This window comes from Gallinula chloropus (assembly GCF_964237585.1).
Source record: "Gallinula chloropus genome assembly, chromosome: 11".
NCBI lineage: Eukaryota > Metazoa > Chordata > Aves > Gruiformes > Rallidae > Gallinula > Gallinula chloropus.
In genome coordinates, this window is record NC_140096.1 from 3,140,062 (window position 1) to 3,156,619 (window position 16,558).

General features: G+C 59.0%; 1 protein-coding gene across 1 annotated transcript; it reads left to right on the forward strand.

Annotated features, from left to right (window-relative positions):
* Window positions 1-5,100: 5,100 nt before the first annotated feature.
* Window positions 5,101-13,554, forward strand: ARHGAP36 (Rho GTPase activating protein 36; the record flags this gene model as incomplete). The annotated part of the gene is made up of 10 exons (XM_084269363.1): window positions 5,101-5,215; window positions 6,041-6,103; window positions 7,267-7,508; window positions 8,745-8,940; window positions 9,445-9,500; window positions 9,944-10,094; window positions 10,748-10,896; window positions 11,278-11,448; window positions 12,554-12,690; window positions 13,416-13,554. 10 exons carry the CDS (start codon window positions 5,101-5,103, stop codon window positions 13,552-13,554), a joined length of 1,419 nt encoding a protein of 472 aa, XP_084125489.1.
* Between the last annotated feature and the right edge of the window lie 3,004 nt (window positions 13,555-16,558).

Consider the following 16,558-nt stretch of genomic DNA (forward strand, 5'->3'; position numbering starts at 1 on the left):
GCTGCGTCGCTCATCGGAGCCTCCCTGCTCTCAAGCACACCAACTTGATGGCATCTGCAGACTTGATGATCCCAAAGTCCTGAAGGCTTCTTGATTGCCCTTAGACATCTTCTTGCAACCTCCTGGCCACCTGGAAACCAATAATGGAAAATCCCTCTCCCAAGGGCTGCACTGGCATAGGAAGTCTTTTCTTCACGCCTTCAGCCCGGGCCTCGGGCAGACTTGGCAGGCAGCGGGTCAGCTCGGCGTGCGGCCCCTTGTAGAGCCCAGTGGGAGATGGGCAGAGCCTGTGGAGTGGGTAAGGGCAGGTCCTTGTCTCTGTATCCAGAAGAGATCGGCTGGATGTGCGGTGGCCACTTTGGACCTGAAATGCAGAGGCTCACGGTGCAGAAGGACTTGTTGGGGTCTGAGGGGTGGGTGGACGTTGTGAGTTGGGCTGGGGGGGCTCCTGGGAGCTGCGGCTGAGACCATCTTCTGCATCTGGTGGTGGTTCTGTGGGGTGACCAGTGGAGCTGGGACCTTGGGAGCGATGGCTCCGTGCTGTAGAACTGAGGTAAGGGTCAGGTGAGTCCTGGGTCCTGCTGCTGCCAGGCTGCTTTGCTGAGGCCCTTCCAGAGGGACTGGGGGGGTCCCTGACACCTTCTGGGCTCTTTCCCACCATGAGAAATCTGAGGAGGAGGCAGGTGGGATGCACTGCTGCAGGCATCAACCCCGTGCTGGGAGGGTGGAGCAGGTGTCTCTGGAGCAGTGTGGGTGCTGACAGCACAGGTGGAAGGGCTGGAGCTGCCTGTTCCCCTAGCTCCTGCCCTGGGAGGCTTCCTAGGTGGGAAGCAGGCGAAATCCCTTCTTTAGAGGTGTCTGGAAGAGTTGTGTCGCTGCGGGTGAATGTTGTATTTTTAAGGAATAAATGTTTTTTTAATGGGCAAATCCTTCCCCACTGCTTGCTTTCTTCACTGGGCTGCTGGGGCACGTCCTACACCAGCGGGGACCTGCCAGTCCTTGGAGTAAACCCCTGGAGCTTTCACCAACACTGGCCCACCAAGCGATGGGTGCCGCAAGGCTCCCTGCTCTGAGGTGGGGGTCTGGGCTGTGACCTCCTCTGCACCCCAAAGCAGCAGCAGTTTGGTGCTCACGACCACATTTGGGTGGCTGTGGGGTGCAGCAGGGTGACACTTGTATCGACTTGCTGAGGTGGTGCCTGGGGAAGGTGGGGAACTGGGCAGTCCTGTGCCACAGAGGGAGCTGTGAGCCAGCCTTGAGTCTCAAACTGCAGCTGCTGTTGGGAGGGGGCCGGCACCTGCTGCTGCAGGAGCTGCAGAGGTCCCAAGGAGCAGGAGGCGCCTGTCCTGAATCCAGTCCCCCTGGAGAAAGAGGAGTGGAGCTGGGTTTTGTCAGCGGGGGGATGGCTGTGTCCCCTGGGGCAGGAGCAGTGGCAGTGGGAGCATCCTGGGCCCAAGGAGCCAGTGATAACCACCCAGCTGGTGATGAGTGGGATGGCCCAGCCAGTACTGCCCACACAGCCAAGCCCGAGGGTCCGGGGGGGGGGCTTTCCCTGAGGGGCCGGCTCCCCTGTCGGCATCTGTGAGACAAATCCTAGGTGAGGCTGTCAGCCCAGGGCTGAGCCCACCACCCCCTCCCCACCTCCCCCAGCCCGTGTGCCCCTTGGGGGCAGGGGCTGCAGATGTTCCACTGCCCTTTGGGTGCAGAGGCAGTGAAGGTCCTTGGCTGAACCTCAGGCCAACTGTCCCAGAGTGGCTCCCCAGGGCTCTGGGTTGCGTCCCCGGCTCGGCTTCTCCCCAGCTTCACACAGCTCTGCCCGGGGAACGCGCTGCTGCACCCCCATCGTCACCGCGTCACTGAGCAAGAGCTGGGAGGCGATCGTGGGTGTGTTAATGTGCCCGGAGGTGCTAATTTTGGGTGTCACCATATGTCTTGGGGGTTGCTGTAGATCTGTGAGGCTCTCTGGAGTCTGTAGCCCACCCCTAGGCAGTGTGTGGTAGGGGGTCCTAGCAGTCCCTCCAACCCACCATGGGATGCGCTGGGGACCTGGTCAATGTGAAGATGCTGTGATGGAGCTCTCGAGAGGTCTGCATGGAGACCCCAGGCAAAAAACATCCCCAACCCTTTCAGCCAGCACCCAGGCAGCAAATTCACCTCTTGGGTTTCAAGCTGATGCTTCGGTCGGGGATTTACGGATGGAGGAGAGTGGAGAAAGCGGTGGGATGGATGGATTGAGCAACACTGGATCCCCTGCCAAGGCACAAGTGCTGTCAGGCGTGGGAAGCGCTGTTCCTTCCCATCTAACCCTGCCCTCTCTCCCTCCACACGATGCTTCTGGCTCTGGTTTCTTTTGGCAGAAGATTCCCGTTCTCATCACCCCTCTCCTCCCCTCGGCCGCCGTCAGCTGCGGCATCTCCTCTCTGTCACTTCTCCGGTTCTCCCCGCACTGGCACACAGGGCAGGTTTGTTCTCCGCCCGCTCCGTGCTGCCCCACGAGTCGCCGCTTCGAAACCCATCATCTGGAAGGACGAGACGGGGGCGAGGAGGACACGAGGAAGGTAAATGTCAGCCCTCGCTTCCAGCTGGGAAGTGGGAAACTTTGCTGCTAAGCACGGAGCAACTGCAGCTCCCTGGGAATACAAGGGGTGGCTGAGCCGAGCGTTCCCCTGTGAGATTTCCTCAAATAAGCCCTAGTCCTAAAAATAAGCCGGGGCGAGTCGACGCAGAGGAAGCGCCGTGTTACCGCTCCCAGCGAAAGGCATTTGATTTCGGCTGTCGAGTCACCAGGGTTCCTTCTATGGCATCCCCACCGAGGGCGGGTTTGCAGCGCTCTGCCTCTGGCATCTTGCTCTCCTCCTTGGGGGGAGCACCGGTGCCTGCCCAGGCTGCTCAGTCCCACAGGGCATCGCCCACCTGGCGCTGGGCCGCCTGCCGAGCTGCCGTCGGGGTGGCTGGAGGTGTCGGTGGCCATCCCCATCCAGCTTGCCCCGGCCAGCATGAGCACACAGCGCGTGTTGAGAAGTAAGGCTGGGTTTTGGGGGGTTAACTGAGGATGTGGGAGAGTGTCAGCAAGACAGTGATGGGGGGTGATGGTGGTGGGAGGCGGGGGGGGGGCAGATAAGCAGCAGCTCACCCTGACTTCTCCTTCCTGTGCTCACCCCGTCCCCTCCTAATCGGGTTTCCTCCTCCCTGCCTCAAGCAGCCGCATCCTCCCTGGCTCGGCTCCTGCTGTCCCTCTGGCTCAGGCAGGGAGGTGAAGGTGGGCTCTGCCCACAGCTGCAGAAAGGTAATTCCCTTTGGGGTGTCTGTCTGTCCGCAGCCTCTGTCCTGCTGGGAGGTTCCTGCTTGGGTACCGCTTCTGCTTGTTCCTCCTTCCTGGCCTGGCAGAGACACGGCAGCCGCTGCCGGCACACGGAGCCTTCCCAAGGCTGTATCCCCACCCAGGCTGTCCCGGGGGGTCCTGTGTCCTTGGAGCTCTGTTTGGGTGGTTGGGTAGGCTGCTGAGGGAGTTTGGTTTCAGGCTGAGCTCGTACAGGCGGCTCCATCAGGGCAGTAAATCAAATCCCTTCCTATAGAGTGGCCTCTCCCCCTGGTTGGTTTTTACTTCCCATGGGATGGATGCAAAGCTGGGTATCCCACCCTGGGCCGGGGGCTGTGCTTGCCCTGGGAGGAGCTGAGTGGAGCCCCAGGAGCAGCTCTGACGTGGGGAGCAATTCCACAGTGAGAAATGTAATCATGCTCAATAAGATATGTGTCTGTGCCTCACATGGAACCCCCCTGGGTGCTGTGGCTTGCTTGCCCCTTTGCTGGAACTGTTGGAGAGGGGTCAGAGGAGCCACAAGGATGATCAGAGGGCTGGAGCACCTGCCCTACAAAGAGAGGCTGAGGGAGCTGGGCTGGTTCAGCCTGGAGAAGAGAAGGCTGTGGGGGGACCTCATTGCAGCCTCCCAGTCCCTGAAGGGAGCTTATAAGCAGGAGGGGATTCAGCTTTTTAAAAGGATAGATAATGGCAGGACAAGGGGGAATGGACTAAAGCTAAAGGAGGGAAGGTTTAGATTAGATATTAGGGGGAAGTTTTTTACAGAAAGAGTGGTGAGGGGCTGGAACAGGCTGCCCAGAGAGGTAGTGGATTCCCCGTCCCTGGAGGTGTTCAAGGCAGGTTGGATGGGGCCCTGGGCAGCCTTGTGTAGCTCCAGGCCTGGAGGATGGTGTCCCTGCCTGTGGCAGGGGGGTTGGAGCTCTGTGACCCTTGGGGTCCCTTCCAACCCAGACCATTCTGTGGTTCTGTGGTTCTATGATTCTGATGCATCCCCTGAGCTCCCAGCTCCAGGTAGGCGCCAGCGCCACGTCCAGCTGCCAGCAGCATTGTCTGCCATGAGCACAGGGTTGCTCTGGTCATCTTCCCTGAACCCCACGTGTGAGCCGGGCACGGGGAGCTGGGTACCCTGGTTCAGCTGTGGTGAGGAGCTGAGCTGTGCCAGCCCAGCCACAACACACCTCACGTTTGTCACCGAGCCCCAAGCCTGGGCTGGGTGCAGGTCTGCAGGGTTTAGAAGGCTTTTATGACTTAAAAATGTTTTATTGTGCTGCAAATCATGTTGTGCCTTCAGGGATGGTGAGGGGATGGTCAGACCTGCACCCTCCTGACTCTGCAGGGTGGTCTTCAGCCTGGTGCCAGCCAGGAACTGCATTCCTGCTGTGGTGATGGGCTGAGTGCCAGCATCAGGACTACAGTCCCCCCCTCTAGCCAGCCAGGATGTGCCCCATCCCATGTCTGTGATGGGCTTTGGGTGAAAACAGATTGGCCAGGGAGCTCTCTGCTCAGCACTGAGGTGTCTCAGGGAGCCCATGGGATCTTGGGAGCCAGGGCTGAGGTCCCCCATGTACCCCTGATGCTCACCTAGAGTTCAGCTCTTCGGAGAGGTGTCAGGACCCAGAACCTCCCACCCTTCTACACACCCCATGGCATTTTCAGCAGCTTCCTTCCCCAGGCAGACGCCTCTGAGACCTGCTCCTGACTTTTTTTGTTGGTCTTTCTCCTGTATCCCTGTTTTCCAGAGGACCTCCATCCCAGCCCTTCCGCCAGGACAAAGCAGCACAATGCAGCCAGTGCCCCTGCACAGCCTGTCAGAGCTGGAAAGAGCCAGTCTGCAGGAGCTCGCGCTCTACCAGCTGCAGGAGAAGCTGCTGCTGGGGGATCTCTGCCTGGCCAAAGGTAGGGAAGGGCAGCTGGTGGCTCTGGCTGATGGAGAGCCAGGGGCTGGGCTGCTGCTCATCCCAGTGCTTCATAACACAACGGGGGGATGTTTGTCTGTGAGCATTTGGGTCTGTTTGGGTCTGAGCCTCGAGAGCCCAACCAGCCTTAGGGGAGGGGGTTTGGGCGTCCGAAGGAGTGTGAGAATGTGACCTCGCTTGCCGGGTGCTTCCCACCCCCTAATCCAAACCAGATGCGCTGTGACTTGGCACAGTGCTCTGCTGGGATCTCCTAATGCCTCTGGGATGGGACGAGCTTTGCTCTTTTGGATTAACATCCAGCACGACAGCCTGAGGCAGGGCTGGGGCTCCCGCGGGGCTGGGACATGTGCTGCCGAAAGGAGCGGGCGGGTGAGCACAGCGGGGCTGTGGGCAGCCAGCTCCTCTGCTCTGGCCCATGTAACACAGTCATGTAGCACGGATGCAGAGCCCAGAGGTGGCCAGGATGGTTCTAAGCCAGGGCTTTCACGTGGATAAGGTCCTTCCACCGCTCTCTTGTGTGTGAGAACCCATTTGCTGGCCACCGGTCTCGGCCGCTTGCCGCAGCCCCCGGCACGTCCTGTGCACAGGTGGCATCTGGTACCTGCTGCAGCATCGGTGTTGCCTGTGATGGGGCACAGTGAGCTGGGATGCACCCAGAAAGATCAGCTCCAGCTGGTTTTGCTCTCTCCCATAAGGCCTGTTAATGGTCTGGCTGCTCGATGGGTCGGATGCCCTGTGATGTGTAGACCTGAGCGCTGCTGGGTTGCACATCTGGATAGTGAAGTGTCACCTTTTCTCCTCACAGCTGGGCCTAAAGGCAGTAAATCTATCCGCCAGAAACTGGAGAGCTTCTCCAAGGAGAAGAAAGGTGAGCAGCCTCCCTTCTCCCCAGCTGTGTGGTCCCTGCTCTCAGTTGGGATCGGTGATTTTGGATGGGGTTGAGCTTGGAGGTTCCCAAGCCTGACCCTAGGAGGGATGTTGGGCACACAGGCAAAGTGTCCATGGAGGAGTTTGCACACAAATATATCTGTCTGCCTGTTCTACCCCTGGGCTCTGCCCTGGGTGCTGTGTTATCATCCCTCAAAGGGACATCAGCAAACCTGGGGAAGCCAGAGTCGGAGCACAGTGGCTGGGAGTGAGCACCCCCAGTGCCAAGACCACCCCAGGGAACTGTGGAGCAGCAGCCTGAGGTTTTACCAGTGGGATCTGTGGCTCCTACACCAGCTGCTGACTCCTTGGCCCAGGGAGGTGTTGAAGAGGGAGGGAGGGAGAGAAGGAAGGAGAGAGAGAAGGAAGGAGAGAGGGAGGGGAGGGAGGGGAAGGAAGGAAAGGAGGGGAGGGAGGGAGGGAAAGAAGGAGGGAAGGAAGGCCAGCCTGCCTTGCCTCTGCAGGGTGCTGTAGCAGGGAAGGTTATTCAAGGAAAGAGCCATTAATACTGGGACTGTCAAACAGCTGGCACAAACCCTGCCAAAACCTGAAGGGTTTAATTTGTCAAGAACCTTTAGTGTCCAACATTCCTGGTGATTTAGGAAGTCCCCACTCCACTGACACTACGCTGTCTTCACAGGGCCACAGCCAAGAAAAGTTCAGGGCAAAACTGGGACAGGCTGCAACAAGCAGGTTGATGGAGGTTGTTTTTCCTGCCATCTTCCCCAGCTCCCCTGCATTGCCTTCCTCTTCCTCCAGCACACTATCCTCCATGCTGTGCCCTCCCCGCTGGGCTCCTGGGCTGCCCTGCGCCCTGGGTCCCCCCACTCCATGCCTGGGGCTTTCCAGGGCATCAGCTCCCCTTTGGGTTTTCCCAGAGCCATCCAGGAGGCTCTTCCCAGCCCTCAGGGACCAGGAGGAGGAGGAAGAAGCAGGAGGGGACAGGACACATGTGGCACCAATAGTCACAGGGCTGCCATCCCGGATTCACTCTACAGGACACCTTGTTGGGTACTGAGGGGGTTTTACACGCTGTGCTAGTGCAGCTCCCTCCTGATTTCCCTGCCAGTGGCACTTTGCCCCTTTCCCCACGTTCCTCCCCAGACTGCTCTCCCCAGACCTTCGGGATCCCGCTCTCCCAAGTCATCGCCAACGACCGTGCCTACAAGCGGCTGCAGGAAGCCCTGAAGAGGAGCCGCCGGCTCTGCCTGGAGGTGGAAGCCACGGTGACGAGCTTTCGGGCTCAGAGGGAGAAGAGATCTCCAACAGGCAGGAGCTGTGGGGTCTTCCCTGAGGAGCCCCTCTCCCCCACGTTCCTCGACAGCAGCTCCCGGAGCCAGAGGCGGGTACGGTGGCGCAGCCGGGCTGCGCTGTGGTGGTGATGCAGGTTGGGGGTGGCTCCATCTTTGGTGCTGAATACGCTATCCCAGGGTCTTTCCCTAATGGGTGTGTGTCACTGGTGCTGTGAGCTGGGTTGGTCCCACATGGGATGTATCCCTACTTCCCTCAGGAGATGGACCGGGAAGAGGGTAGGGCAGGATTTCCCAGTGCAGCTCTTTGGGAGCCAAGGTGACCCCAGGGACGTGTCCAGGCAGCCAAAGTCAGCCAGGGACAGGAGGAGGTGCATCAGCAGGGGCAAGGATATTTCTACTCCTCCACTGCATCGTGTCTCAGTGAGCAGCCACGACTTCTCCATGCAGACAGTGCCACCTTTTTGGCAATGGGGCAGCTGGCAAGTGGCCCTCACACTCGCCACGTCCCACCAGAACCTGTGGCTGTTCATGGTGGGTCATGGTGAGACCCACCACGGGGACGCTGCTGCGGGGACATCAGCTGTGCCACTGAGCTGCTCTGCTTCCAGCACTGATCGCCCTTGTGTCAGTGGGTGAGGAAGATGCTCAGCCTTTGCCACCTTCTTGGCTTTAGTCCTGTTTCTTCAGAGCAGAGGCCCACAGCTGCCCCGTGCCAAGTGCCTGGAGCCCCTGGAGTGAAGCAGCTCCAGTGCAGGCAGCTAAATCCAGTATGTTGGCTCGACAGCCACCTGGCAGGAGGGTGTAGTGACATGGGGGTTGGCCTCTTCTCCCTAATAGCTAGCGATAGGAGAAGAGGGAATGCTCTCCAGTTGCACCAGAGGAGGTTCAGATTGGATATTGGGAAAAATTCCTTCCCCAACAGAGTGGTGAGGCCTTGGAACAGGCTGCCTGGGGAGGGGGGGAGTTGCTGTCCCTGGGAGTGTTCAAAAAACCTGTAGCTGAGGCGGTTCAGGAGATGGTTTAGTGGTTACAGTGGTGCAGGGCTGATGATCTTGAAGGTCTTTTCCAACTTTGATGATTCTGTGACTCTGTGTTGCACAGTCACAGGGGAGAGATTTGGGGATGTTCCCTCTGCCTCCACATCTGTGTGCGGTGTAGGAGCTGCCCTGGAGATGAAAGGTGTCTCCTGGGCTCTCTTGCAACACCAGACAGGCTCTGTAGACCTCTGCATTTGTTTGGGGGTGATGCCTCCCTTTCCCCCAAACCCTCTGAGGGGGGTGTACTGAGATCCTGTTTGCCACCCTGCCAATCACCTCTGCTCCATCCCAGGGGGGGATGTCTGTGGACTCCATCACTGACCTGAGTGACAACACTTCCAAGCTGCTGGAGGCACTGCAGTTGTCACACCCCCACGAGCTGGACCCACGGAGAAGCCTGGGCAAGAAAAAGATGCTGAGCCTCAACCCCATCAGCTGGCAGGTCCCACGCATCGTGGACAGATGCTGCCAACACATCGAAACGTATGGTAAGCACCACGGCTCCCCAGGCAGGGGGCAGCTCCCATGCTCAGCTGGGGAAACCCATCGTATGTGGTGGGCTGGGGGTGTTCTGTCCTAACTCTTCCCTGGGATGGGGGGGAGGCAGCTGGTTCCTGGGGCAGGGAACGCTCCTAAAAAGCCACCCAGGGAGAGTCTTCTGTGCCAGGTGTAGTGTCTGGGCTGAGGAGCAGACATCACTGCGTGCTCATGGTGACCTGTCTCCTTGGGTGCTCTGGCCTTAACTCCCCCCCCCCCAAAGTCCAGTGTCAATCCAAGAGTGACAGCAGGGATGAGAGCTCCCTGGCCTGCAGGCAGGAGCCCTGGAAAATCTTATGACTCCAAACCCCCTGGGTTTGCCAGGAGCAGGGAAGGGGGCACAGCCCAATGTGTGGTGCAGGAGGACTGTTCCCACAGCGTTGAGGTGCTCCTGGGGCTGGTTGGGGTGGCCGGGGCTGGTGGGAGTGTGGAGCTCTAACCTGTCTGTCTCCCAGGTCTCCAAACAGTGGGCATCTTCCGGGTTGGGAGCTCCAAGAGAAGAGTTCAGCAGGTACAGTGGCATTTCTTGCCTCCTCTGTAGCATCTGAAGGATGGGTGCTGGCCCAGGTGGGGAAGGAACAATGTGGACATCAACGTGGAGAGGTCTAAAGACCTCAGGCATGTGCTGGGTAAACAAGCAACCTGTGACCTGCTGCTGGGCTCTTCTCCCACCATGGAGAGCAAGCTGCACCTCTTTGAACCGTCTCTGCAGATGAGCAGATGGTTGGTGCTTCAGAGCCCCCTTTGAGCTCCCTTCTCCAGCTGGGAGCTGCTTCTGGTCCTGGGGTCCTTCCCCTGGGCAGCAGCAGGCCTTTGGGTGCCCATATGCCTTTGGTGGGGTGCTGTGCCTTGGGGGGGCAGCCAGCTGTATGGGGCAGATCCTGCCTGCACACCTTGTCTGCAGAGCCAGGACCAACCATTGCTTTCATTCCTCTTGTTTCTTCCCTCCTTAAGCTGCGGGAGGAGTTTGACCGTGGGCAGGATGTGTTTTTGGATGAGCATCAAAGTGTTCATGATGTGGCTGCTCTGCTCAAGGAGTTTCTTCGGGACATGCCAGATCCTCTGATTCCCAGGGAGCTCTACACAGCCTTCCTCAGCACAGCCTGTGAGTACCCAGAGGGCACACACCCGCTCTGCTCAGCACCCACCCCCCGGTTTGGTACAGGGTGAGGGGGGAAAAAAGAAAGAAAAAGGGAATTTTCTTCTTCAAATGCTTTGCCTGGGTGCCCCCATCCCCCCATGTTTTGTGTGACTGCATTTGGAGGCAGTCTCCACAGCTTCCAGTGTCACTCTCTGCCCTTCACCATCTCTCTGCTTCCCTTTTGCCACCCTTTTCTCCGAGCCCTTCGATCCCATCCCTGCTCCCACCCCAGAAACGGGCAGCTGGGCACTTGTGGGCTGTAGCTGGGCTGCACCAGGCTCCCACATCTGCCCTTCCCACCCTTCCTGGGAATCAGGGATGTGCTGCTGCAGGTGTTTTGGTTTGATAACTGGAATATAATCCCCCTGGGACACTCTGGGACAGTCTCTGCCTCTGGGGCTGGACAATACCAATGGTGGCCACGTCACAGCCCTTGCTGGGGTCTGCCAGAGTCTTTATCCCTGTGTGGATGGGATGAGGGTGAGACACCAACCTTGGCTCCCTCTAGATCTTGCTACTGGGGGTGTTAATGAGGGATGTCCAGCCAGAAGTGCCTAACGGGCTGGGAACCACACATTAATTAATGATCTCATGCTAACGAGCTGCTCTCTGTCTAGCCATGGAGGGCCCAGGGCAGCTGGACACCCTTCAGCTCCTGCTCTTCCTGCTGCCCCCCTGCCACAGTGACACGCTGCACCGGCTCCTCTGCTTCCTCAGGGAGGTGGCCCGGCATGCTGAGAGCTCCTGGGGCCCCGATGGCCAGGAGGTAAGGTGGGCCTGGCTGCAGGGGAAGGGCTTCCTCCAGCTGTGGTGGATGAAACTGAGCCCAGGTGAATCCTTTGGCAGCACCAAGTTACTGGCAGAGCCCTTGTCTGTGACTGGTCTGGGTTGCTCTCAGTCCAGACAAATGACTGGGGGGGGTTTTTTGGGCTGCAGGAACCCCAGGGAGATTTGGCTGTGTGTCTGCAGGCAGCACAAGGGGGGTTGTTTATGGACCAGTTCTGGTTTTCCTCCTCCAGCTTTCACAAAGGGATTAGCATCGTGCTCAGTCCCCTCCTGTTCCCACCTGGGGATGGGTGAGGCTACCCTGGGACACCCTGTGCCAGTGCATCTACAGTGTGTGATTCCCTTCTTGCTTCCTTGCCAGATCCCTGGGAATAAAATGACCATTTCCAACCTGGCCACGATCTTTGGTCCCAACATCCTTCAGAAGGAGAAGCCTGGAGAGAAAGACACTGGGGCAATGAACTTTGAAGACAGCGCTGCCATCATACTGGTGCTCCAGAGGCTGATCGAGCACTCCCAGACCTTGTTCATGGTAAGTGTGGCTTTCCCAGGGCAGCTTCTCTAGACCCTTCCTTCCCCTCCAAACTCTTCTCTTGGCAGCAGAAGGAAGGGTGTGTTCACAGGCCTTCTGTGGATGGTTTGGGCCAGCAGTGTGCAGCAGGGAGGGCTTGTCCTGTCTGAGGAGAGGCATTGACCTGGGGCTCTCAAAGCAGCTTTTAGAGCTGGGTAGAGGTGCAGAGACCTCTGCAGCCTCTAGACAAGGGCTGTGTCTGTCTGGGTTTACCCATCTCCATGGATGGAGACCTCTGGCCTCCTCTGGGTCCTGTCCCACAGCCACACCTCCTCGTCAGCCATGCCCATGCTGCAGCTCACCCCTCTGGGAAGGGTCTGGCTCCATCATCCCTCCACCCTCCCACGGGGCACCAGCCATAAGAGCTTCTGGCATCTCCTCCTGGCTGAATCCTGCTCTGCACTGTTGTCCAGGTGGACTTCAAGCCTTCACTGTTGCCCTCTCTGTTCTGCCAGGGAGGCATGACAGACTGGGGATGCCTCTCCAGGCTCTTTGCTTCCCTTGACCACTGCAGGAGGTGCTGGTGGAGAAGGATGAGAGTGGTGTGGTACCAGAGCACAGGCAGGGCTGTCCCTGAGGATGGGAAGCGAGGCACCAGCCTGAGCACCACGGGTGCTTCGTGTGGCCTCAGGCACTCTGGTGCAGTCCCCAAGGGGTGTGATGTGGGTCACACAGCTGAGGTGTCTGCTGTCTGTGGGGACAACCAGCAGAGGATGTGCAGCCGTGTTTAAAGCCTCACAGAACCTCCCCTGGGTCAGCAGGAGCCTACACTGAGCCATCCTGGCCCTGCTTTTAGGAATGGAGCAGGGAAGTTCCTGGGAAATTCCCCAAATGTCCAAAGGTCTCTGTGAACGTGACATTTCAGGTCCCCCAAAAAGCTCATAGCGTTTGTCATGTCTACAGGGAGCCAAAGGACCGGGGTGAGTGCGGGAGGAGCAGGGGCTGAGATGCTGCTCAGGCGCCTGGGAGGTGCCAGGGGCACGACACTGGCAGAGGAGTCAGTGAGCACATCTTGACCCGGGGTCCCTTCGCTGTCCTCGGCTGCCTCTGCTCCGTGTCCCCCAAGGAGGCGCTGCGAGCGAGTGTGTCTGTGCATCCGCCCCAGGTCTCCCCGGAGAGGCAGCGAGACGTCCTGCGGAGGCTCTTTCAGACCGACCCCGATGTCATCGACTACCTTTTGCGCAGGAAGCTCAATGCTGTGCCGTAAGTCTCCACATGACGCTGCTGGAGGGCACCCCGGGTCGTGGGGGCAAAGCCCTCCTGCAGCACCACCCACCCCACGGCTGGCAAGTGATGGGCGAGTCCTCCTGATCTTCCTGCCCCTCTTTTCCCACCATGTTCAGTCTTGAACTCCCCAGCTGAAATCCTTCATTTCCTGCGCTAACACCTCCCCACCAGCTGAGACATCCCAGGTTTTCCATCCCCTGGAGCTCACTGTTCTCCTTCCTCTGCCAGCCTGTGCCACGCTCTCCCCTTTACCCAACTCTGCCCTGCCACAGAACTCCTCCCTCACACCCTGCTTTCCATGGGCACACCTCGGTGGCTCCTGTCCTGCTGCATCCCCTGAGCTCTCCACTGCTCTCATCCCTCAAGACCGCACACGGATGCTGCTCCTCTTCCAGCTCCATCACCAGCCTTCAGGTTTTCTTCACCCTGGGCTCTGTCTGCACTCCTGGGTGGTTTTTGCCCGTCCTGTGCAAGTGTCTGTGCGTGCGACCGCCCGCTGCATCCCTACTTCTGCCTTCTGGCTGCCAGGTAGGGACAGTCCCACAGCGGCTCAGCCGCTCCCTGTCTGTCTCTGCATTCTTTTTGGGGCTGTCCCCAGAGGTGGCAGATCTCAGGGGTCGCTCTGCTAGAGACCATCCAGGCTTGGAACTGGCCATAAAAGCAGTCTGCAAACAGTGTTTCTCCTTGTTCTGCTTCCTCAGGACCGCAGGGAGGGAGGATTCAACAGAGACCCGTGCTCCATCCGTGCTGCCTGGCTGGACCCGTGCCTTGGGGAGCAGCTCGGTCTCCTCAGAGTTGTACAGCAACGTCTCGTTCCTAAACCTGGATGTTGACATCTAGCAAGCCTGCTCCATGCCCTCCACGCTGCCTTCTGGAGCCAAACCCCAAAACCCCCCCAGTTCTCCCTCCCAGTTCAGAGGAACGGAGAAGTGACGGGAGCGTGACCGACTGTGGGAGCATCTTTGCCACCAGTAGACTCGCCGGATCGTGCTGGTGTAGGCAGGTGTGCTTGTGGGTTGCCAGCAGAGAGACTTTCCACGTGTGGGGTTCCTTGTGGCCAAGAACCCCCCCATGCAGTGCCTGTGCAGGCAGGGCTGTGCCGGCAGCGCCGCGCAGAGGGGTGTGCGCCGGAGCCTGCCCACAGCTCTCCAGCGCCGTCAGCACCACCCTGCGCCTGCGTCACGGGGTGCTGGGGTGTGGGTGACATTTCCATCCCTGGAACCCTGCGTGAACTCGGGGGTCGCAGCACGCTGGGTGGGAGCAGGGTGGCTTTGTGGTGGGGAGGGGAAACTCACCCCTTCCAGGGACCACCCACCCTGGGCATCAGGATGGGGAACTGGTGCGGGCTGGGGAGCAGCAGGCAGGGGTTTGGCAGCTCGTGCCACACTCGCCGGACAGGACTTGGGGGGTCCAAACCACCCCCCTGGTGGGGGTCTGCCCACCTGCTACTTATGGGTGCAGTGGGAGCGCCTGGGGCTGAGACCCCCAGTGCAGGTGGGGAGGGGAGGTGGATGGGGACTGTTAACTGGGCAGTGAGGATGGAACGTGCAGGTCGGTGCTTTGGGATCCCCTTTGCCACGTGGTGTGCTGCAGGCTCGTGTGTGGGGAAAGCTCTCCTGCATGATGAGCACCCACAGAGCTGCAGCAACGGCCCTGCCACCACCCGACACCCCAGGCCCCATATTTTGGATGAATCACCGCATTCCTCTCTGAACCCAGGCTTGGAGCAGCACGGTTTGTAGACTGAAAACACTGCATTGACCCCAAAATGGATGGCTGGTGTAGGAAGAGGGAATGAAATCCTCTGAGGACTCTAAACTGCAGTTTTCCTTGGGTTAATGCTCAGTCAATAGACCCACGAATGCATTCTGCAGGTGATGGTGTCTTTTCAGGATCTTGGGCTGCCATGTGATGCTGGAGACGTGTTTCAGACAGGACAATGAGGTCTAGTTATGTCGAGGGTTACGTGAAGTTTACGTGGGGTTAGGAGACCTTTGGGGGTTAGGGAGGGAGGGTGGGAGCCCTGCTAGCAGAGAGGCAGGCAGAGAGGTTTTTGCCTGGCTCTGGCTGGGGTTAGGTCAGGGCTTGGGGAGGCTCTGAACCCTCCAGACTGGGATCCTCTGGAGTCTGGCTCCACCTGGGCAGCTGGCAGGGGTGCTGAGCATCTCCTGGGACCCAGCTGCATCCAAAGCCAGTTGCACCACCTGTGCTCTACCTGAAGGATATGGGACCAGCATGACCCCTGTGCACCCTCAAGCTGGTCGCTCACGAGCCCCAGGAGCCACCTTCATGGCTGGCTACCTCCTGGGAGGCACTACCAGTGAACTGCTGCAGGTTCTTCCACACATGTGTCTCTCTCTGGGAGCTGCATGGCTGGGTGCTGAGCTCCTCTGTGAAGGTCCCTTCCTGGTGGATGGGTAGAGAGGCAGTTTCCAGGCTGGAGAGAGAAGCGTGTGCTGAGAGAGAGATAGCTGGGGAAAGCCCTCCAAGAGCTGATAAGCTCCAGAGACAGGCAGCACTGTTGGGTCTGCAGGAGTGGATAAATGTCAGGCACTGTGAGTCTGCTGCGGGTTTTGGAGCCCACTGCCACCCTCAGGAGCCATGCAACCAGGGGCAGCGGCCACTCTGTGCGGGCAGACAGCGGGGTTATACCTGCTGCAAGAACATACCCTCCCAAATTCCTCCCCAGAAGCCCCTGGCCCCATGTCAGCGTGACTCGGCTCCCAAACCCACAGCCAGCACCGCTTCCCTGGGGTGTGAGCGACCGGTTATCGCCTGTCAGCCCTAACGGCTGCGGCTGTTAATGGCAGCACACTGACAAGGCATTGCGGTAACCGCTGCCTGTGACTCGAGGGTGGGTCTCTCTGTGTCCCCCCCTCAGTGGGAGTGTTGAGAAGGGGCCCAGGAGGAGTCGTTAGGGATGTTCACCAGGAGTTCTGATCCACTGAAATGCCAGTTGGACAAAGGGGCATTGGGATCACTTTGCCAACCTGTAACTTGGACTGAAAACCAGCATTTGCATCATCACTGGGGGGGGGGTTGTGAAGTGTCAGGGCCCTACCTGTAGGGGTTACAGCTCACTAGGCACAGCAGGTGATGGGGCCACGCTGGAGCCACCTCCTGGCATGGGTGTTCTAAGTTGGGTACCCTGGGCTCCAGAAAAAGGCAAGGCAGGGTTGCACAGTAGTGCTGATACCAAGCCCAGACGCTGGTAACATGCCAAAGCTTGGCACTTGCTGGGAAAGAGGCACTGCAGACCTCTGCCACGTCTGAGGATGGGAAAGACGTGGAGGCTGCAGACACTTCCAGGGATGCTCAGATGAGAGGCAGTTATTTGCTTTGCTTTGCAAGTCCTGTCCAAGTTTGCTCTCCCAACGGTGGGCAGGAGAAAGCACCAGCAGCTCATGGAGCATCATCATCCATCCCTGGGGGGGAATCTGCCTGTCAAAGCTGGGGTTTTTCTTACTGCAGCAAATGCAGAGGTACCACCACAGCATGAGGCTTGACAGCTGCTCGGTACATCTGTTGCTGTGGATATCGCCAAAAACTCCACCTGAGGGCAGCCCAGCGCCGGCCTCGCTGCTTTCTGGTCGGCAGCTGCCTCCTTGGAGTAGTATGCAGGGTTTATTCTCCCTCAAAGCCACACCGGCTGTCACAGCCCAGCGTCCACATGTGTTTGCTTAGAACCTGTTTTATTTCAGTCCCACGAAGCAAACCCCGTGTTGCAGAGCGATTGCAGAGCTTTAGCATCACCCCAGGCCCAATCCCGAAGAACCGGTGAGCTTCTGCAGTGGTTCACATTTGGAAAGCAGAGGCTTGTTTCCCCTCTTCCCTGAGCTGAATT